The sequence below is a fragment of the Panthera pardus genome, unplaced genomic scaffold, assembly GCF_024362965.1.
Source record: "Panthera pardus isolate Hobbes unplaced genomic scaffold, ASM2436296v1 HiC_scaffold_16, whole genome shotgun sequence".
Lineage (NCBI taxonomy): Eukaryota > Metazoa > Chordata > Mammalia > Carnivora > Felidae > Panthera > Panthera pardus.
In genome coordinates this window covers 148,080,352-148,102,840 of record NW_026526721.1, presented here as the reverse complement: position 1 = coordinate 148,102,840, position 22,489 = coordinate 148,080,352, and the positions used below count along the sequence as shown (strand labels likewise).

Below are 22,489 nucleotides of genomic sequence, written 5' to 3'. Positions count from 1 at the left end.
GAAGCCACCGCCGTCCTGTCCCCAGGCTGCTATAACCCTCTCCTGCTTCCACTTGGCTTCTCTGCTCTTCTCTTCTAATTCAGCAGCCCGGCTGGTCTGTTCTCGAGACCCCATTGGGCCATGCTGCTCCTTTGCCTCTCACTGCTCTTTGGATCAAATGCGGGGTCTTCTAGGACCCCGTGACCTGGCTCTTGGCCCTCTGCGCCACCGGCCTCACTGTGGCCTCCCCCTGCACCCTGGCCCCGCTGTGGACATTCCATGCTTGTCCTTCCCTGTTCTCTGATTCTCGACACAGTGTGCCCTCCTCAGAGAATCCTTCCCAGAGCACCCACTTGTAGGGTCCCCCCCTTTCCTTTTTTGCTGCCTTCATCGCTCTCCTCTCTCTCTCTCTCTCTCTCTCTCTCTCTCTCTCTGCTTAGGTCGTGATAACGTAAGCGTTAATAATAAAGAGTCTCCTCTGTGGGGTGCTTCCTGTTAGGCAGGCTGGCACTAAAGTGCTTTGCCTTCGTGAGCCTACAGGACACGTACGCTGGATTTGAAGTATGTGATGCTCTCCTCGTTACGCGACTTTTTCCGATACAGTGCAGTTGTGTATCCACGTTGAATTGGCCGTTTAATCCTTAAGTTGGTTTTTCAAGGTATTAAGCTCAGCTTTCATAGAAACAGCTCTGTTTTGTGCTATGCGTGAAATGAACATAATTATATAATAATATTAGTAGGCAAAAGGGACACGAACGGGCTTGGGAACAAACCCAAATGACCATTGGCAGGAAGGAGGTATATTCCTAAGCGCCCAAATGCCCAGCCTCGAGAAGCCGTGGTCTGCTGGCGAGTGGCGGCAGCGGGCTCTCCAGGGCCGTGGCTCCTTGTTGTGGCTGCGGGTCAACCAGGAGTGCCTGGAAATACAGACGGCTGTAGGGCATTCCTTCTTTCTAACCAAAGCGAGGTGCCTCCTTATCGTGAGATGTGGTCTCCTAAGTGCTCTTGTTGGGGGGTGGGTACCAGGGTGATGATTAAAGATGAAAAGTCCTTATTTCCCACTGGAACTTTTTTTTTTTTTTTTTTTTTTTTGAGAGAGAGGGAGGGGGAAGGACAGGGAGAGAGAGAGAGAGAGAGAGAGAGAGAGAGAGAGAGAGAGAATGAATATTGTAAGCAGGCTCTGTGCTCAGGACAGAGCCTGAGGTGGGGCTCGATCTCATGACTCTGGGATCATGACCTGAGCCGAAATCAAAAGTCAGATAGATGCTCAGCTGACGGAGCCACCCAGGCGCTCCCCAAACTTCTATTTGCAGCATGTATCTGTGTGTCCTTGAATTGTCCCTGGCAGAATTTTAGCTGTGCCTCTCCTCTGACCAGTCATCTCTGGTTTTGTTACTTTTCATTTTTGGTAAATCTCTTTTCCCCTTCCTCTGCTTAACTGTAGACCTTTGTCAGTCTTCTGTCTTGGGGTCTCCTGTCTCCCCCACCTCCTGTGATTTAGCTGTTGCCTCTCTGTAGGCGACTTCTGCATTTCTCTCTCCGCCCACGGGAAGTGTCATGTAAACCAAACACCGAACACCGGCGTGTCATCTTTATGTCGGCTTTTGTTCCCAGCTGCCTGACATGCACGGAGGCCTCAGGACCCAGCAGCAGCCCAGGGCACGTGCCATGCTTTCTGTCCTCAGAGGCACCTCTCCCCTGTCCTACATCTGCAGATACTCAGTACACATTTCAGCCCTCGTCCTGAAGCCTGTGAATGTTGACACGATGAGCAAGTCATGGAACCTGTTTGTTCCTTGGTTTTGTTTTCTTTTCTTTTCTTTTCTTTTCTTTTCTTTTCTTTTCTTTTCTTTTCTTTTCTTTTCTTTTCTTTTCTTTTCTTTCCTTCCTTCCTTCCTTCCTTCCTTCCTTCCTTCCCCTCCCTCCCTTTCTTTTTCTTTCTTTTGTTAAAAGAAAAGTTGTGTGGGGCGCCTGGGTGGCTCAGTTGGTTGAGCGTCCACCTCGTGATTTCGGCTCAGGTCATGATCGCAGGGTTGTGGGATCGAGCCCCACATCGGCCTCTGTGCTGATTCTCTGTCTCCCTTTCTCTTTGTCCCTCTCCGGCTTGAGTACTCAAGTGTGTGCTCTCTGTCTCAAAATACGTAAACTTAAGTTTTTTGACTCTGTTGGTGACATGGCATTGGGAGGTAGTGTCCATTTCTGATCAGGGTGAGAAAGCAGGGTTGCCTGTCAGTGTTTGACAGAATCCGTGACAGAATCATGGAACCTACTCCATTTCTCAGCTCTTAGTGCCTGGCCTTTAAGTGAACATAGATGGTCTTTAAACGGAGTCAGGTTCTAAAAATAATATATCCTTTGGTCATAAAAGTAGGCTGATTGTAGATAATTAAAAGTTAGGACAAAAAGAGGACTAACTTAGCAACCACTTATCATTTTATTTTATTTTTTTTTGGTGAGATGTTTCAAGTGGTTTTTTCCTCCACAAATATATTACGTATTTGGGAGTATAGTGCTCTTTTACTTAATTATATATGTTGGCCATTTCCCCATGGCATTAAAATTCTTGAAAACTGCAATTTTTTCATTGTTGCTTAATACAATAGACTTAATCATTAGTCTGTTATTAGAATCTGGACTGTTTCTAATTTTTGCTCAGATAACACACCAGTTACATACATAAGTGTGTGTCCACCAACTCGTGATTTTCTTAAGGTATATTTCTAGAAATTGATTTACTTGGCTTGAAAATGTGATGATTTTTAAGTTTCCTTGAACTGCATTATTACTCATTCTTAGAGTAAATATTCACTTCATGCAATAAAACCAGCCTATTCTTTTGAGTCATCAGATTATTAGGAAACCTGATGTATACATGTTGAGTGAGTGGATGAGTAGGGCATCTTTCTGTGGGGTGGTAAGACTTCATAATCTTCCTGACTTTTTCCTCACCTGAGAAAGGTCTGTGGAGATTTGGAAATTGGTGGATGCCTCATTCTTTGGATTCAGAATTCTTTCCGGGTTACGTCTCTGATTTCTGCTGGATGGTTTGCAGGGGATGGTGGTTCAAGATGAATGAAAAGCACGGCCACTGAGCGTTTATTACATTCTGGGCACTTTGAGTCACCCTGCACTGCTTGGAGGTGGAGACTGTTTTTATCCCCATTAAAAAAAAATTTTTTTTTTTAATGTTTATTTATTTTTGAGAGAGAGAGAGAGAGAAAGAGACAGGGTATGAGTGGGGGAGGGGCAGAGAGAGAGGGAAACCCAGAATCCAAAGCAGGCTCCAGGCTCTGAGCTGTCAGCACAGAGCCCACTGTGGGGCTCAAACTCACCAATTGTGAGATCATGACCTGAACCGAAGTCAGATGCTTAACTGACTGAGCCACCCAGGTGCCTCTTTTATCCCCATTTTTAAAATGAGGCCGAGGTTCAGAGAGTCCCGTATTGCTAGCCCAGAGTCACACAGGAAGTGTCTGAGCCCAGCAGGACTAAGCCCATTCTCTTCCACAGTGATATCTTCAGTGCAGTCCAGGCTTTATTTTCTATGGTTTAAAAAGGTCTTATGTGCTTTTGACGTACTTAAAATGGACAGAATTTCACCTCTCCCCAGCTCTGAATTGTGATCTTCTCATCTTTTTTTTTTTTATTATTATTTTTTAACATTTATTTATCGTTGAGAGATAGAGACACAGCGTGAGCAGGGGAGGGGCAGAGAGAGAGGGAGACACAGAATCTGAAGCAGTCTCCAAGCTCTGAGCCGTCAGCATAGAACCCAATGCGGGGCTCAAACCCACGAACTGCGAGATCATGACCTGAGCTGAAGTTGGATGCTTGACTGATTGAGCCACCCAGGCGCCCTGTGTGATCTTCTCATCTTTAACCAAATCTTTTTATTTTCAAGACATCAGGCCGTGCAGTACTTAGAAACACTTTACCTGAAAACACTGTATTTGGTCTTTAAGAAGTCTGAACACGTCCTACGTGTTTTCTTATAAGACACCTGAGGAAGACCTTTTTTTGCCTTGTACAGGTCATTATCCATTAATGAAGGTTTGGAAAATGATAATAATTGGGTAACAGCCTCAGGAGCTTGGGTGGCTCAGTCATTGAGCGTCTGACTCTTGGTTTCAGCTCAGGTCATGATCTCATGGTTTGTGAGTTCGAGCCCCACATCCCCACTTGGGATTCTCTCCCTCCCTCCCTTTGTCTCTCCCTCCCTTTCTCCCTCTCTCCCCCTCTCTCTGCCCCTTCCCTACTCTCTCTCTCTGCCCCTTCCCTGCTCTCTCTCTCTTTCTCTGTGTCTGTCTCTCTCTCTCCTTTCTCTCTCACAATATAAACAAAACAAAACAAAAAATATAATGGCCTGAATAAGATGACTGAAGTTTATGTGAGTATGGCAACTCATTTCTGTGTGTGTGTGTGTGTGTGTAATTCATAGTGTTATCAAGGGATAGCCTTAAACTTTTTACCAAGGACAGTTTCATGCATAGTACCTGTAGAAGTTTAGCTGAAATTGAGAGATGCCGCTAATCTGTGCAGGAGAAGGTGAGGTCTACTTGACCTCCTTATATGATGAAGCTTTTCTTCTTCTGAGCGGTTCTTAGAGAAGAAAAGTCATCAGAGACCCAGCAGTCAGCCCTAGGTTAGAGGGCCACGCCCCCCTCATTTGCCAACTCCGTGTGGCCTTGAGCAAATCACATAGCCTCTTTGGAACTCAGATTTACTATCTGAAAATTAGTCAGGTTCTGTGAATCTCTGAAATATGTCATCAAGGGCTTTTTTACTCTTCTGTCAAAGGTATCTATCCCATGACAGAGTTCTTTTATTGTTACTTTTTTGGTTTATTGCCATTTCTTTTTTAATGTATTTTTCTGTATTGTATAATAGGAATTAAGGGACTTAGGACTTTAATTTTCAGTTTTAAGAAATTGTTACAAAGTAAAACCAGCTTCATAAATTAAAAAAAAAAATGGTAGTGTTTGCTTTTTTTATATAAAAGTGCTTTTGTTCTCAGGTGGTATAGGGAAAATTCTAAAGAATTCTCAGAATACTATAGAAATATTGGCCTAATTCTCTAAGCACGTTTTAAATTGCCTAGAACTTTTCACATTAAGATTTAGATCAGTGGTGGCTTGTCAGTTAAGCGTCCGACTTCAGCTTAGGTCATGATCTCACGGTTTGTGAGTTCGAGCCCCGTGTTGGGCTCTGTGCTGACCGCTTGGAACCTGGAGCCTGCTTCAGATTCTATGTCTCCCTCTCTCTCTGCCCCTCCCCTACTCACGCTCTGTCTCTCAAAAATAAATATTAAAAAAAATTTAAAAAAAAGATGTAGATCTGTGCAAGGCTTATGCTCTAAAAGAGTACAAGTTGTTGAAAATAATTTCCATAGTCACTGAGTAAATCCCAGGGGTGCAGAACTCATGTCTGCTTCATGTTTGAATGGGCCAAAGCCCCAGCCCAGTGCCTTATGTCAAACAAGTATTTTATACATGCTTTTCAAATAAGAGAAAATGCAAAGATACATGTTTAAAAAAAATTTTTTTTTAATATTTATTTTTGAGATAGGGGGCAGAGAGAGAGAGGGAGAGAAAAGAATACACAGAATCGGAAGCAGGATCCAGGCTCTGAACTGTCAGCACAGAGCCCAATGCAGGGCTCGAACTCACAAACCCGTGAGATTATGACCTGAGCCTAAGTCAGACACTAGCCACCCAGGCACCCCAAGATACATGTTTTTAAATTAAAGTTTTTCTCCTTTCTGGGGTGTCTGGGTGGCTCAGTCGGTAAAGTGTCTGAGTTTGGCTCAGGTCATGATCTCACAACTTGTGGGTTCAAGCCCCGCGTCGGCTCTGTGCTGACAGCTCAGAGCCTGGAGCCTGCTTTGGATTCTGTGTCTCCCTCTCTCTCTGCCCCTCCCCTGCTCACACTTTGTCTCTCTGTCTCTCAAAAATAAACATTAAGAAAGAAAAGTTTTTCTCCTTTCTTATTTTTTTTTTTGGTAAAAACAAGCGAAATAAAAAACCTGCATAGAGAATACAGAGATTGTTTGGGTTTTTGCTACCTTCCAGAGATTGGCTTTATCTGATTAAAGTTCTAAGTGAAACAAAAATAGAACTAAGCCTACACAGATCAGATAGATAAATAACACCCAGTGCTGACTTTCTATAGGGGGGTGGTTAATAATTCTATGAGGAGTGGCATAAGAGAAAACATTCAGGGGGGGCAGTGTGCACATGCACGAGCGTGCATGTGTGCAGGAGGGGCGCCCTGTGGAACACTGGGGGTCTGTTCTCACCCAGGCGCTGTGTGTGGTGGGAGGGGTTGAGTGAGGGGAGGGAAGATAAATTAATTACAGGGATGGAGCATGTGTTGGGATGGAAAAGGGATCTTATGGCAGGGAAAAACTTGTCATTTTCATTTGCTAACAAAAATAATACCAAAATGCATACATTATAATATATTTATAAGTAGATGCCATGAGTTTCTCTCATGTAAATGCCCATGTTTTGGCCGTGTCCTTCTGCCATGCCTGAGACCTGGGGCCACGTGGTTTTCAGGCGAGCCCCCAAATGAGCCCTGGATTGTGCCTTCTCCCCATTTTGCTCACCCGTCACACAAGTGGACTCTTCTTTGGCCTTGTTTGCACTGCCTTTAGCTACACAGGTGTCTGCGGGGTCAGCGGTGGCTCTGGCCGCCCGGATGCACCCCACACGTGAGCTGCACCGGCTCATGGCGTCCCCACCCAGGTGTGGGCCCAGGCACCGGGCACTGGGGGGACTGGACGTCCTGTCTCCAGGAGGGGGTCCAGGGTAGTCATGTGCCGGCCTGCCTGGTGGCAGCTGTGGCCCTGGGCACAGTGTCTGGTCACCAGGACAGCCAGGTACTCATCCCGGGGGCAACCTACTCCTGTGGCCCCTCTAAACTTACCTCGCCATCTGCCGCCTGCCAGCTTTTTTTTCCTCATCAAACCAGATTCCAATGTTGAGTATCCTTTCTTTTAAGAACAGAAATGCTTGGCAAGCAGTTCTGTACAGATTGACTGTTTCCCTTTTCACGTCAATCCTGCGCGTCTGAGACAAAGTTGGAACTGTCTCAGGTGGGAAATTGACATGACAGTTCAGCCCGCACCCCATCGGCGCCTCCTGGGAGAATGTGCTCCATCCGGAGAGGCTCAGAGTTACAGCAGGAACAGAATTGGGGATCGTTGGAGCTTCTGGTTTGCGTTTGCAGCCCGTGCCATCTGCCGTGTGACCTTCGGGTCCCAGGAGTGGAATAACCCTGGCAGCCCCCGAGGCTGCAGGAAGCAGCCTGGAAGTGTGGGGCATGTCAGAGCTCTGTGTTCTCTGTGTGCTTCTGGGATGCGTGGGTGATTTTAATAACCGCATCAAGGCCGAGGTGCATGTCGGCTCTGCAGTGCTCTGTTGAATGCTGTCTCCCTGCCATTGGATGTCTCTCTAGAAGCCAGGCATTGTTCTGCCCCGGAGAACCCTAGAGGTAGCATGGCGCACGGGTGCCTACTTTTCCTGCATCTGAAATGAGGTGGAGATGGTTTGGGAGGGGGTAGCTGACAGCAAGCTGTTTGTTAACAGCCTGCCTTCTGCCACGGGAGCTCAGTGACTGGCAGTGGCAGTGTTTTAAAAAATAAACATCGGAAAGAGAGCCCTGCAGAAGCATCCTGTTTGTCAGTTTTCTGTAGCAGGTGCAGGGAAGGTCCGCTTGCAAGGCTGTGTGTCATGTGAGCTCCGCCAACCCTGTCTGGAATGGAAGGTGAGGAAGCTGATTTTGGGCCTTCCCCTCTTCTGTCTTTAGGCTCCTGGCCACTGTTGGGTGCAGGTAGAAGGCCAGACGCGCTATTTGCTGAAGGGAGGAAAGCTCTAGAGACGGGGAGCATGCTCCAGAGGGGATTGGGGCTGTCGAGTGGTCCTGCTTCCAAGCAGGAGGGGAGCACACAGGGAGCTGTCCTTCCCCCCACCTGTTTGATCGGCGGCACATGGCCTGCACCCATCACCGCAGGGCACAGAGGAAAGTGACATATGGCGAGTTCTGTAACGTCACATACTTTGGAGCACGTTCATGACTGCGTTATTTGTACTTTAATCGTTGTTAGTGTTGACTCATCTTTTAAACGTATTGAACAACTATTCAAAATTATATATACGTATGTGTATGCATTCAATTATATATATATATATATATAAAATCACTTGTATATGGATATTTAATTCATATGCTCACACAACTAATAATTAGAGACTTAGAAATTAAATTCGTTTTTAATTTTTTAATTTTAGAGCACATGAGCAGGAGAGGGGCAGAGTCTGGAGAGGGCAGAGAAAGAGAGAGAGAATATCCTAAGCAGGCTCCACACTCAGCACGGAGCCCGACATGGGGCTTGATCCCACGAACCAGGGATCATGACATGAGCTGAAATCAAGAGTTGGACACTCAACCAACTGAGCCACCCAGGCGCTTCAGAAATTAAGTTCTTTTAAAAATTTAAATTTGATTACAAATGGATATAATTCGATTCCCCTTAACACTGCAGACCAAATCTATTAGAATCTCATAAGTGCGTATAAACGGGAACATACAGCTCTCCTTGCGGCCCAGGACCCGAGCCTCCTCCCCACCCCGGGTGTAGTTTGTGACCGAAGCGTCAGGCCTTTCTGTTATTTGACCTGCCTCCTCATTTCATTTCTGGGTGGCTTATTCATAGCCACCCTACTTAGAGAAATGTTCGTGTAATGCTTTGTAAAAGGCATTAGTGGCAGAGACAGAACAGTCCTAAACACCCACCTTCCCCTACTTCTTAAGATGGATTAAAAATATCTTCCTATCATCTTCTCCTTCCCTTTATGTATCTGTAGCCTTGTTCAATTGGTTGCCCTTTTAGTCTTGTTATTCCCTGACATTCCTGGCCTTTACAGACTCAACCTGTTGGCTTTAAATGTTATTAACTCTATTCTGTTTTTGATGTGCAAATTTCACAACCTGGCCCGTGATCATCCTTTTAAGCCTTGTCACCTCTACCCAAGACCTCATGGGACCATCTTTGCTTTCTGGCAAGCTGGCATTGTAGGCGGATCCTGATTTTTCCTACCCCAAGACATGAAATTAGCAGCTCTCCAAGGAGGCATGTTGAGGTTTAACCCAAATCTGGACACCAGACGGTTGACGTGCTGGTTGTGGGTGGAGTGGTATCCTTACCGGGCCCCTTTCTTGACAGAGCTGGAAATAGTATTTCTTTTTAATATCACAAAGTCCCATTGATAGTTTCAGTTTAATTCCTGATCATTTTTTATTTCGTTCTGGAAAAAAAAGGCTTCACAATTTGTTTTTCCTGTGAGATGCCAACTTGAGTTTTTATCTCCTTTCATTGTGTCCTCCCCCCTTTTTTTTCTCCCACATTTCACTTGTAAATAATCCTTAGATGTTTTCTTAATTAGAATGTTTTCTTAATTCTTAATAAAGTCTTAATGGAAAGACTTTAGGGGTGGACCATGCCCAGTTTATATCCAGATGTTCTTATTGCTGAGTGATCCTGGGTGAGCTGTTTAATCTGTCTCTGGGCCCCCTTTCCTTGTCTACACAGCTGGGGGGGCTGGTGATTAGGTAGCAGGGTCTGAGGAATGAGTGAGACAGGAAGTGCTGACTTCCTGGTGAGCAGCCGGCATTTCCTAAATGGTATTGGTGATGAGGGTGAGTGAGAGGTGACTTCTCTGAGGCTGCTCCTGGACCCTGTCCCTGATCCCGATTCTCCCAGGGTGTGGCAGTGATGGGGGCAGCCTCCGCCCGGCCCACCGGAAGAGGACCTTGCTTCTTCAGCTGCTGGAAGCCTGGGAGAGGGAGGGCTGGAACCCTTGTGGAGGGGGGTGGGGGGGGGCATGTGGGACTTTTGGATGAAAGTGTGGATTTGAAGGCAGATACTCCTGGATCTTAACCTCAGCACCAGCTCTGCAGAGCTGTGGATGGATGGCTTCCCCTTCGGAGCCTGTAAAATGGGAGTTTGGGTGTAGATGTTCACTTTGATTCCTGCTCGGAGCTCCTGGAAGTCACCCATGAGTGATGCTCTTTCCTTTGTACTTGATAGCTCTGTTTTCTTTCTTTCCCATTTTCTTCAGATGTACATTGGATATATACAATATTTGCACTTGATAGAGGTTGTGTTCAGTAATAGGTTACTGTTTAGAAATACGCTCCCTGCCCTTCCCCCCACCCAACCGTCACTCTGGCGTATTACTGTGAACTCAGTCCCTTTTCGTTAATTATGCTGGGACAAGCCAAGAAGTGCCGTTTCTACCTCATTTCCCTAATTATAGCTTACAAAATTGTGCTGTCTTTTTAACTGCCCATACTGGCCTACAGAATTTGAGTGGTGAGGATGATCCCAAACTGATATTTTTTGCAAACTCACTTTGTCCCAGGCACGGTGCTGAGTGCTCTCCCTTCCATTAATTAAAGGCTCGCCTCATCCCTGGGGCGGGTATTATAATCACCCCATTTAGCAGATAGGACTCGGTCTAAGAAGGTCATAGAGATGGCGAACGAGGAGCCCAGATCAAACATCACGCCATCGTACTGCTAAAGCCCATGCTCTTAAACTATGAAATTAAACTGCCTGCCATTAGTCTGTCGTCCATCTGTACATCCCTATATCCCTCTATCCATCCACCTGTTACTTTTTGCTTTTATGGTGATGTGTTATGAGTAAAGTATTTTTTAAAATTCATAGCACTGGAAGGTACATGTGCCAAGCCTTTGTTTAAGGGGTCTTTATGCTCATCTGACTTTCTGTGATGCTTTACAGAGTTTGCATTTCCTGTTCCTTTATTACATCTTCCTTTTGCAAACTCATACTGGACCCTTTTCCCCAGACGTAGTGGATTGAACCTGTTGAATGTGCTGGTATTTGAGGCATCTGTTAATTGCTGACTCGTTTATCTCTGAGGCCTATAATCTTCTTTAGAAACGCCGTAAGGAGCTTGAAACAAACAAAACCTCAGAAAACCTTGGGGCACCAGCCTCTGCTCCCTTAAGGTGAGGAATGACACGTGGGAGGGCCACTTGGGGGTCTGCTGTGGGGCTGATGGGAGGTGCTGTCCTCACCAGAGAGAGACCTGATAAAGGGCCAAAGGGAGGGAGAGGTTCAGATAATGGGGGCAGGTATAGCCGGAATTAAAATCATTGGCTGCTGACTTTAAATAGGCAGATGTCCTAGAAAATCTTAAATGTGTATCCAAGTTGGGGTCAGGGAGAGGGAAGGGCAGGGATTAAAGTAAGTGAGGGAGGCGATGAAGTCTGCTCTCCACTTTGCCCAGCAAGAATTTGGGATTGGGTGGGGAAGGGTACAGGTCCTCCAGGGTGTAGGTGACCGCTGGGGACAGCATGGCCAGAGACAGTACCATTCCTTGGCACTCGACATTTTCCAGACTTTCCCAAAAGCCTGTTTACAACTTGAGCCAAGATTCATCACCAGCTGCCTTTAACTTTCCTTTCCCCTTCTGAGACTTGAGGGGGTTCTGCTATTGGGTGGTGCTAAAGAGGCAGGAACCCCACTTTCCACACAGGACAGGGCGTGCTCTCCCACATGGGCTCAGTCGGCCGCCTGGCAAGTGGGAAGCTCTCCCTGTAGCATCCTGTGCTGGTATGCAAGCATGGCCTGGTAAAGCGACACAGGGCCCTGAAGTAAGGAGAGGGTACCTGGAGCTGGGAGAAACTTCTGGAGCCTGCACAGGTGCAGGAAGCCAGCTCTGGGGAACCTCACAACACAGCATTAAAGGCTCCTCTGCTTCTCATGATTTAGGAAGGTTGAGATTGATTTATATATAGTACAGATTCTGCCCAAGAGTCTATATATAGGGTTTGTCATTGTGTGTGTATGTATGTACGTGCATGAATGTGTGTGTATATATATATATACACACACACACACACATAGTTTTCTTCTTGAAACTGTTTTATTCAAATGCACATACTGTGTCTATTACCCTCCCTATCTATTCATCCTGTTGAAGTACCTCACATTCAAAGTGTGGTCTGGGGACCAGCAGCATTGCCTTACGTTGGAAACTTGTTAGAAATTCAGAATCTTGGCCCTTCCATAGACCTGCTGCATCAGAATCTGCATTTTAGCAAGAGCTCTGGGTTACATGCACATTAAATCCTGGGAAGCCCTGCCCTAGAGGGATGTCTTTTCCTCCACATTTGTTAGCTGAGGCACCATATGCCACGGGTGGAATAAAGAGAAATCACCCTGTGGGGTCACTGTAGAAGGAAAGAAGCATGCCCTCTCAGTAGTGGTAAAGAGACCTTTTACTCTTACTCATTCACAGATGACACAGTCTTGAGTAGAACACGAAGAGGAAAACTTAACCAAGCCCATGCTGCTGCTGGGACACCAACAGATAGTTACAGTACTCGGCCAGCAGGCTGGTGAGGTTCTGTAGGTAGTTTGGTTTTAGGGCAGCAGGGTTTTGAGGGAGATTTTGGCCCCCAGAGGACGTTTGGCAGTGCCTGGTCCTTACATCTACAAGGAGAGAAGGTAGTGCTTCTGGCGAGTAAGAGGGCAGAGGCCAGGGATGCTGCTTAACAGCCTGCGGGTGCCCGGCAAAGGATGATCTGGCTTTAAATGTCACTGGCGCTAGGACTGAGAAACCTTTCTGTTTTAGAGGAGGGAGTTACCTATAAGAAGTCCAAAATCTGTCTCATTATCCATGACTCATTTTAAAGAAGTATTTAAAACATGCCAAACACTCGGAATAAATGTTAACTCCTTTTTTTTTTTTTCTTCAGGAGATAAAACATTACAGATGCATTTACAAGGACAGTTTCAAAGCCCCATTCCCTGCTTCCCTCGAGGCAACCACTGTCTTGAAAGTGGGTTGTTTCATTCTGCTGTGTGTGTTTATACTTTGATTACACACACGAGTGTCCATGAAACAGTATATCGAATTGCACGGGCCCCTCTGTAATGGCGTGCTTCTCTATTTGTAGGTCGAAGGCTGTTTTTCCAGAAGTTTGAGCAAAGGCGTGAGCAGAACTGCCTCTCAGCGAACACGTTTCCATTTTTTAAAGTAATTTACATTTTCCTTAGGTGGCGGTCAACGATTTTAAGAAAAGATGTTCGGTGTTTTAAATCAGGCTGGGGAAAGAAAACCAGAAGTAATGGTGGCATTTCTCCGATGCAGACTCTGTGGTGGCCCAGGGTCTCTTACATTCTTTGGGAGTGATGATGGGGGCACAGTCCCCGGCCCCACCTGCCCGCACCCTCCCTTTTCCCTGGGTGGCACCTCGCAGCCTCTGCTCCCAGCTTCCCAGGAAGACATTTCCTCCATCTCTGCATCATTTTTCAGCGCTGGCCAGTTTCTATGGCAACGGTGAGATTGAAAGATGAGCAGGGAGCGGGAGGCGAGGCTCGAGTGAGACCTCGGGGTGGTTGTGTGTGTCCGTGACGTCACCGTCCTCTCGTCTGGATAGGACGATTCCGGATACTCCCATTCAGGGCTGCTGGCTGCCGCTGCTTTATTAGCAGACCTGCCCCGGGGGCCCCAGGAGCTCTGCAAATCGCCTCCCTTCCCTCCTGTCCTCATCCCACCAGAATTTTTCTCCTGGCTGCCCCTTCTCTGTGTTGGCTTTGGACTGTCATTAAGAATGCACAGCTTCATTCTGCTGTGTTTCAGGATGCTCTTCTGCCCGGTGTTCTGGAAGGGCAGGGAGGCATGGCAGCGTTTTACTTGATGTTGATGGCGCTGTGAAGTCTGTTCTCTCCTCTGCAAGAATACTGACTATGCAGAAATTTATTGAAGCGGATTATTATGAACTAGACTGGTATTATGAAGAATGCTCGGACGGTAATTACGGCCCCCGCAAAACAGAGCAGGGATGTGTAGGGGTGTTGTTTCCCTCTGGGGTGGGGTGTTGGTCCTGAAACCTTTCCCAGGGAGAGAGGCGGGAGGGGGGCAATGGAACCAGCACCGCCGCAGGCGTGCATGGCCCTGACAGTTTTCAAAGCTTGATGAGGAGATGGCAGGTGGGCAGGGCTCACTGAGATCCCTCTGTGGTCAGTCGGTCTTTGCTCAGGAGGGCAGATGGTGTTGGTGTGCAGGGCTTGTGAGCATTATACTTCTCTTGGATTGAATTCTCTCGGGGGTGAGGCGCGAGTGTGGTGGTGGTGCACGCACGCGTGTGTGTGCAAGGGGAGATGTGTTCTGACCTCTGTGCTGTTGGCGGGGCTGGGGAATGGTGTATTCAGGAGGTGGCTGTCTGGACTGTCGGTGGCAGGCCTAGAAGAATCCTCCCTTTCCTGAGCCCAGACCTGGGGGCTGTGGGGAGGCCGGAGAAAAGGCAGAAGCAGCTGCCCACCCAGCAGGCAATTCCAATGAATTTTGCTTGTAGGATCCCACGGAGATGGGGGTGGGGAGACTTTGGGAGGGGCAGGGAGAGACTGTCTCCTTCTGTCACAGGGCTCAGTTTGTGCAGGGAGGGTGTGGCACATTCCAGAGGAGACTGGGTGGAGTTTGTGTGGCTGGACAGGCCTCAGGAGGTTCCGGATATACATGGAAAATAGCACTGAGCTGCATTCTCAGAGAGGCCACAGGAGAGGCACCTTAGGCTCCTGTGGTGTTGGGCCCCAGAATTGGGTATGGGCACAGTTGATCTGTCTTACTTAATTTCTTCTTCAAAATGACCCTCAAATCACATGTCTTCTACACACACACACACACACACACACACACAGGACACAATATATACAGTTTGAGGGTCTGTTCCCTAGTGTTCCCAGCCCCACACGAACCATTAATAGGTAAGGTAACCGTTTTTTAATTGATTCGGGAGTTTCAGACTGCTCTAAGACCATGACCACATTTGATTAACCTGAATGATGTGGCAGGCTGGGAGCTGGCCTCATTAGTAAGCAGAAGAACTACATAATTGTCTCTTATCTGCTAATTTCTGCCTTGGCAAGGGCTATGGGAGAGGGACCTAGAGGCTTTCTTGGAGAGGGAGGGTGGGTAGTAAATGTGCTGAGAAAGTTCCCCAGTTGAGCCCCACTGTCGTCCACCCCCCCCCCAACCCAGCATTATGTGAAGACAGTGTCATGTTGAGTCCGTGTGTTTTTAAATATCCTGAGTAATGGTGGTGGTGGGCAGCTCCGAGGGTCTTTGGGGGAAAAGATGATTAAATCCTTTTTTTCTCATGGATATATTACTCTTGAAGCAAGTTCCCAACTCCAAAAGGCAATGACAGGGATGCTTCTTTTCAGAACCGTCAGTGAACTCTCGTAGTTTCCTTGGTGATTCGTGACTCACTGAGCCCTCCCTAACTTTTTAAAGTGTGGATCTCAGTGGATCACTGGAATGGGAGCGTCGGTTCCAGCAGAGCGCCTGTCCCAGACCACGGATGAGTCGGGTGTGGCCATGGCTCCCACGGATCCATCCTAGAAGCCAAGCGGGGGAGGGAGGTTTCTTCCTGTCTTGACCCAATTGCTACACTGTCCAGCTCTCTTTACACCTTCGTCCTTGGGAATAAAGCCAGTTACTCGTGGTGGTCATTTTGAGGAGTGAGAGGAGGCCGGCTCTTATCTGGGTGTCTGTCAGAAGGATTTTCTTACCTGGCCATTTCTCAGTTGAGTCTTTTGGCCCAGAGGCAGCCAGATCGCTCTTCTTCCAACAGAAAAGGAAAATGGAAGGAAAGGCTGCTGATCTGTTCAAGGGTAGATCAGTGTTGATTGCAGTTACTTTCTAAATGTGTGTTGGGCAAAATACTTGCCTTTACCCTCCATTCCAGTGGGGATGCAAGGGAGAAGGCCACTGGGACAGAATTTACTGGGACAATTGCCATTTTCATAATCCCATTTTTAAAAATAGTTAGCAAAACAGGGAATAAAAGGGACAGAAACCCAGAAATCACCTAGTTTAGGAAATCCAGGGGGTTGGGATTTCGAGTAGATGCCAATTTTGTAGTTAACTTGTTGACTCATTTCTAACTAGTTGGGTTCCTGGTCTCTGCAGGCTAGTCTGGAAATACAATTTGCCTTTGCTTATATATGCATCTTTAAACTTGCAAATTGAAATAGCCCCTTTATCTCCCAGTCCTGACCGCCCAGGTAGGAGTAGACACACAGCATTGCTTTGTCTCTCTTGTCATTTGAATCTTTAATGAGGGAAACTTCTAGGGAACTTTCCATACTAATAATAAGAGATGAGTCAAATGTTTTGAAGAAGATGCAAAATCATCATTTATGTCAGACTTACTGACTTGCACTTCAATTGCAAGGTTAGCACTAAAAAGTAACATACATATTTATATGGGTGGGAATATGGATTGCAAGACAGTTAGGACCCCTCTTTTAAAATTGGAATCAAGAAATAGCTTGATTCTCTTTTGTCTCTGAGGTTTAGGAGAGCTTTCTTCAGTGCTGAATGACCGTACCCTTCCCCTTTATCAGTTTTATTTTTTTTTTAATTTTTTTTAACGTTTATTCATTTTTGAGACAGAGAGAGACAGAGCATGAACAGGGGAGGGTCAGAGAGAGGGGGAGACACAGAATCCGAAACAGGCTCCAGGCTCTGAGCTGTCAGCACAGAGACCGATGCGGGGCTCGAACTCACGGACCGCGAGCTCATGACCTGAGTCGAAGTCAGCTGCTTAACTGACTGAGCCACCCAGGCGCCCCCCCTTTATCAGTTTTAGTTCTGGAATCTTAACACACCATCTTCCTCCCCGCCTCCCCCAACCACACCGCATCACAGGAAGACCCCAAGGGTATAACAAGAGGCATGGGGCAGGGGCTTAGAATGATAAGAAGCTGGAGGGGTTGATTGCCCAGTACCTTAAAGTAAATTTTAGAGATTTCAAACAGCCAGCCCTCAACAAAGTGTAGCTTGGCCTTCGCAGAATTTACCAGATACACCCAGTGCCTACAGCTTAAGCTACAGTGTCAGACGATGTCATGGTGCCTACATTGGATGTGTCCCCCCTCTGAAGCCTGGCATACTATGAAAATCACCCATTTATTTATCTATTAAAAAACTTTTTTTTTTCTTTTTAAATTTTATTTTAGAAAGAGAGCACACAAGGAGAGTAGGGGCGGGGGGGGGGGGGGGTGGCGGGGAGAGAGAGAGATCTCAAGCAGGCTCCATGCACAGCACAGAGCCTGACGTGGGGCTTGGTCTCACAACCCTGGGATCATGACCTGAACTGAAATCAAGAGTCGGATGCTCAACCAACTGAACCATCCAGGCTCCCCTCATCCTCCTTCTTTTTTTTAATTTCCTTTTTTTTTTTTTTTAAATTTGAGAGAGAGAGCGAGAGCAGGGGAGAGGGGTAGAGGGAGAGAGAGTCTCAAGAAGGCTCCATGCCTAGTGAGGAGCCCAACACGGGGCTCGATCCCGCAACCCTGGGATCATGATACCCATTTATTTATTTATTTATTTAAAAAAAAATTTTTTTTTTAACGTTTATTTATTTTTGAGACAGAGAGAGACAGAACATGAATGGGGGAAGGGCAGAAAGAGAGGGAGACACAGAATCGGAAGCAGGCTCCAGGCTCTGAGCCATCAGCCCAGAGCCCGACGCGGGGCTCGAACTCACGGACCGCGAGATCATGACCTGAGCTGAAGTCGGACGCTTAACCGACTGAGCCACCCAGACGCCCCGATACCCATTTATTTAAAGGGAAGATTCTCAGATTTACTCCAGACCCAGAGAGGTCCTGAGAAATCTGAATTTTTAGCACATGCTTTAGGTGGTTCTTTACATCGGGTGTGTGGGAAGCTATGCCAATGTCAGTGGAGACCATCTGCAGACATAGGGGTCTGGGAAATAATTCTTTAGATCTGTCACAGAATCTTATGTTGTTTCTTGGCTACACTGGTCACTTACAATTTTAAAAACTGTGAGACCCAGGGTGCCTGGGTGGCCCGATCAGTTGTGTGTTTAACTCTTGATTTTGACTCAGGTCATGATCCCAGGGTGGTGGGATCGAGTCCTGCATTGGGCTTCATGCTCAGCAGGGAGCCTGCTGAAGATTCTAAAAAACAAAATAAACCCGTGAGGCCTGTTTCTTTTTTAAAAGGCTTGGGTTCACGTGTGTGTCCTTAAGTTAAAGAGTGTACTTTTGTAATGACTCTAGAAGTAGGTAGAACACCACACAGTGCACGGGCATGGAGTTTCTGCTTGAGGCCTGTTTTGCGCCCCGTATGGCTATGTGGTTTGGGCACATCCTGGGACCCACATCTGTGAGCCTGTCAACCCAGATGGCCCATCTGGCAAGTGGGGACAGCCACACTGACCAGAGCCATTGTGAAGAGTACAAGGAGCGTGAATAAAGGACAGTTGACCCTTGAACATCATAGAGGTTTGGGATGCCGACCCCCTCCCTGCTGCACGATAAAAAAAAAAAATCTGCGTAGAACTTTTGGCTCCTCCAAAACTTAACTACTAGAATAGCCTACCATTGACTGGTAGCTTTATCAATAACATAAACAGTCGATTAAGGTGTTCTTACAATACAGTAAGCTGGAGAAAAGAAAAGGTTATTAAGAAAATCATTAGAGAAAATAGATTCACAGCACTGGATTGTATTTATCGAGAAGAAAATCCACGTGTAAGTGGACCCATGCAGTTCAAAACCATGTGGTCCAAGGGTCAACTGTAAAAGCTTTTTGTAAACAGTGATGTACTGGGCCAGTGCTTAATTTTATCTTCTCAGAGATAGTGTAGTTAGTTCTTTCTACAAATCCCTTTCATGGGGCACCTGCGTAGCTTAGTCGGTTGAGCGTCCGACTTGGGCTCAGGTCATGATCTCTCAGTCTGTGAGTTTAAGCCCCACGTTGGGCTCTGTGCCTACAGCTCAGAGCCTGGAGCCTGCTTGGGACTCTGTCTCCCTGTTTCCCTGTCCCTCCCTCACTCACGCACACTCACTGTCTCTCAAAGATAAACATAAAAAAATTTAAACAAAAAATCCCTTTCAGAAGGTGAGTGGCATTTTGAACAAGGGTGTAGTATCTTGACCATCCGTTTCTTGCTGCACTTTCTTTTGTGACTGTGCACCCTCTCTCCTCACTGAGCAGCATTACAGATGTGAATGTCCGGGCAGGAGGTGGTCTCACTCATGCTGATCTCATCATGGGGAAACCAGTGGATGGCTGAGGAAGCCTTTCTCTGGGCTTCTTTACTCCATAGTGAAAAGTCCGTGGCAATACACGGGGGCGGTCACATGTGCTCTACTGCTCGGCTTCATTGCAGTGACCTCTAAAATGCCACTCCAAGGTAGGGGTGGCCATTTTGGGAGTAAAGTTTTGCTGGAGATATTTTAGGCATTAACTGAAAAGCTGTTACTAGGGGTGGGGTGCCTGGGTGGCCAAGTCGGTTAAGCATCCACCTCTCGGTTTCAGCTTGGGTCATGATCTCACAGTTTATGAGCTGTCATGGCGGAGCCTGCTTGGGATATATTCTCTCTCTCTCTCTCTCTCTCTCTCTCTCTCTCTCTCTCTCTGCCCTTCCCTCACTCACACGGTCTCTGTCCCTCTCAAAACAAATAAGTAAAAATTAAAAAAAAGACTTTACCAGGTTTTTGATGATTTTCTAATGTCCTGCGCTCTGTGTCATACGATGCAAACAGGCCTCTGTGTTTTCATCTTGTGTTTATTGCAGGATGCACCTTTGACAGTGCAGGACGGCTCTTCCCTTTCCAAACAACAACCTTGTGAATGGCTCTTAAAGCGACTTGGGCGGGAAAAAAAAGAATTAAGTGTAAATGCATAACGTAACTGTCAGCTCTTCTCACTGGCTTGAGTAAAGTAGCGGTCATGTCCTTCCCAAGAAGTAGATGCAAGCCCAGAGCCCATGTTTCTCTTACTTATTTTTTTTAATGGCATAAGCGAGGTCCTTGGAGAAGGATCGTCAGCAACCGGCACCCTTAGCCAGGGCCGAGAAATGGAGGGAGGAGGTGCATGGAGCACTGAGAGAAGTCTGCACTGTGGGTGGCCCTCGGAAGAGGACAAGGACACTCACGGCAGGAGAGTGCCGTGGGGTCAGGCGGGCAGGGGGCTGCAGCAGAGGCACAGGCTATGGAGGCCAGGAAGTGTACAGCCCGCGTCTCGAGACGAAGGGGCACCCTCTGGAGGGCTGGTGTCCAGTAGGACTTGTTGTGACAATGGCAACATTGTGCAGTGCTGTCCAGGATGGCAGCCACTGGCCACGTGTGGCTCTGGAGCACTGGAAACGTGGCTAGCATGACTGAATCTTGAATTTAATTTTAATCAATTTAAATGTAAATGTAAATAGCGCCAGTGACTTGTGGCCCGTCTCAGGCATGGTGGAGCTTCAGGACAGTGACTTCTGTGATGGTATGTTGAGTAGATCTGAAGAGGGACACTCACAGAAGGATGCCCCTCCACCCTGCAAGAGGGGACACCTTCCACTTACAGCCTTCCTGTCCAGTGTTCCCAGGGAAGGTCCAGAACTCAGTCCCTGCCTCCCTGCCCGGGGCCCCAGTGTCTGCTCCTTTCCTCTGGGACGGCAACACCCTTGCTACGTGACTCTTCTGGGGCTGAGCTCCTGCAGCTTCACATCCAGAGGTCCAGGGTCTCCCACTTGGCACAGGGATTCCTGGGCTTTCTTGCTTTGGCTTTTGGAGAGATTACTCTGTCAGAGAAGATGCTCTTGGGCCCGTGTCTGCCTTTAACCTTGAAATGAACGCAGATGTGGATGAAGTTTGAGAATTCCTTCACATCCCTGCAGGGTGGGGAGGGAGGAGAGATTTGGGGTGGGGGGTAGGGAATATCCTGAAGGACTAAACCCAGGCATATGAGGTGACATGAAGAGTCTAGGATGGTTTTGTGTTCAAAATGCCGTGTCCTAAATGCTTACTATGTAATATGTGTAGACTTGGGCTTCATTTGTTAAAGGTAGCCTAGATTTGAGTTAAAAGCTGAGTATAAGCAACTTGGTTATGAGTCATCACTGAGAGTATTTTCAACTACATGAAATCAGCTTTTGTTTTCATTTACACACACCGTGGCCCAGCACAGTATCCTACACGTCTTATAGTCGGCCTTATATTTGCTGAATGAATAATGCTCCCTCTGTCCCTCCCTCCCTTGCCAGGGTTTCAGACTCACCGTCGTTTGAATTGAATCAGGCCCAATTTGATGCCATTTATTGAGATTAAGTGGCATTTTTTTTTTTTCCTGAGCGTGTATCCTCATAAACATTGTGCTGAAAGCTAATGCAGATTTTCAAAATGTGATTTTAAACTCCCTGCCACTGAATTTCTGCTAAGCCTCCTTTTTACAAAGAACACATTTTTAATGTTATAAAATGTAGTAATCATCTTCAGGTTCCAAAATATTAACCAGACAATGCATATGTCTCTAGGGTTTCATTTTTAAATAGCACTTTTGTCATATTCTGATTTTCTATTTCAGGCACTCGTGTGGTCTTAAATTCGTTTTTATGGAGGTAGCGATTCAATGCAGCAGACATTTTTAGCTTACCAAAACAGGATCTTCAGCCTTAAGGATCCAAAGATGAATGAGACCTAGGGCCTGAGCCTGTGCAGAGAATTCTTTATAATGGTCTTGCCTCTGCTGAAAGCCTCCCTCTTGGTTACCTGGGGGAGGTGAATCGGAGGGAGGTGGAATAGGTCTCCTGATGTGGCTTTTAGGAGCCGGGAGACCTGCCACAGTGTAGCTGGGAGGCAGCTGAAGCCCAGAAATCACAGAATGTGCCGTACTTTTAGATGCCAGCGCTCAGGGCCACCTTCCAGTGGGTTTGATGGAGGGACCTGCCATTTTCACTGTTAAAGGCAAAATTAAGCAGTACAGAGGAATTGGTATTGAGACACACAATTAAACTGGATTCTTCTTCCAGGCAATGTTGTAAGCTATTAGGCTTTAGATTATTTTCCCCCTTATCCCAGCAATTAGAATTTACGGATTTGACTGTGAATATGCAGATTTAGGATGAGAGTGGGGGTTATCAAATGCAGATTTAAAAAGAGCAGATGCAATGTATTATTACCAAAGAAAGATTGAATTAATCTTAAAACAGGTAATGGTTACTGCCATGTGTTTTTTTTTTTTTTTTTATTTTTATTTTTCCTTCTGCTAGAAATGAGAACGATCACTTCCTTTCCCATTCAGCACTATGTCAGGCTGTTGTCAAAGTCCGCTGGGTCTCAGCTTCTGGAGCGTGCCCACCGGAAACCTCCCATCTGAGGGCATTGTGCAGTTATTTACCAGGGCAGCTCTTCTTCTAGGGTCCCACCTGTAGACAGGTGCACCTGCTTAAGGCTTTCTTGGTATCACCCTGTGCAGTTGCTGCGAAACTTCCAGGGAGCTACCATTTCCTCACTGCTTCCTGGGGGAGGAGAAGTGGGGAGGGGCATCTGGAGGTGGAGAGCTTGCCTGAGGTCCTCCACCTGCCTGCCCACCTCCCCCTCTGAATCCACAGCACCTGGCACGGTCGCCCTGGGGCAGGCAGGGTATTCCCGTTCTGGCAGGTG

At 46.9% G+C, this 22,489-nt stretch overlaps 1 protein-coding gene across 8 annotated transcripts in view; it reads left to right on the top strand.

Moving 5' to 3' along the window:
• Positions 1 to 22,489, top strand: part of TRAK1 (trafficking kinesin protein 1) — a 126,375-nt gene that overhangs the window by 44,097 nt on the left and 59,789 nt on the right. Inside the window, exon 1 of one of the 8 annotated variants that reach the window (XM_053903933.1) lies at positions 13,508 to 13,829. The exons of 6 other annotated variants lie outside the window; for them this stretch is intronic. In XM_053903933.1, coding sequence (XP_053759908.1) covers positions 13,766 to 13,829 — 64 coding nt within the window. In that variant the 5' untranslated portion in view covers positions 13,508 to 13,765. Of the gene's footprint in view, positions 1 to 13,507; positions 13,830 to 22,489 lie in introns of those variants that run through there. One more of the 8 variants, XM_053903934.1, reaches the window with a different exon arrangement.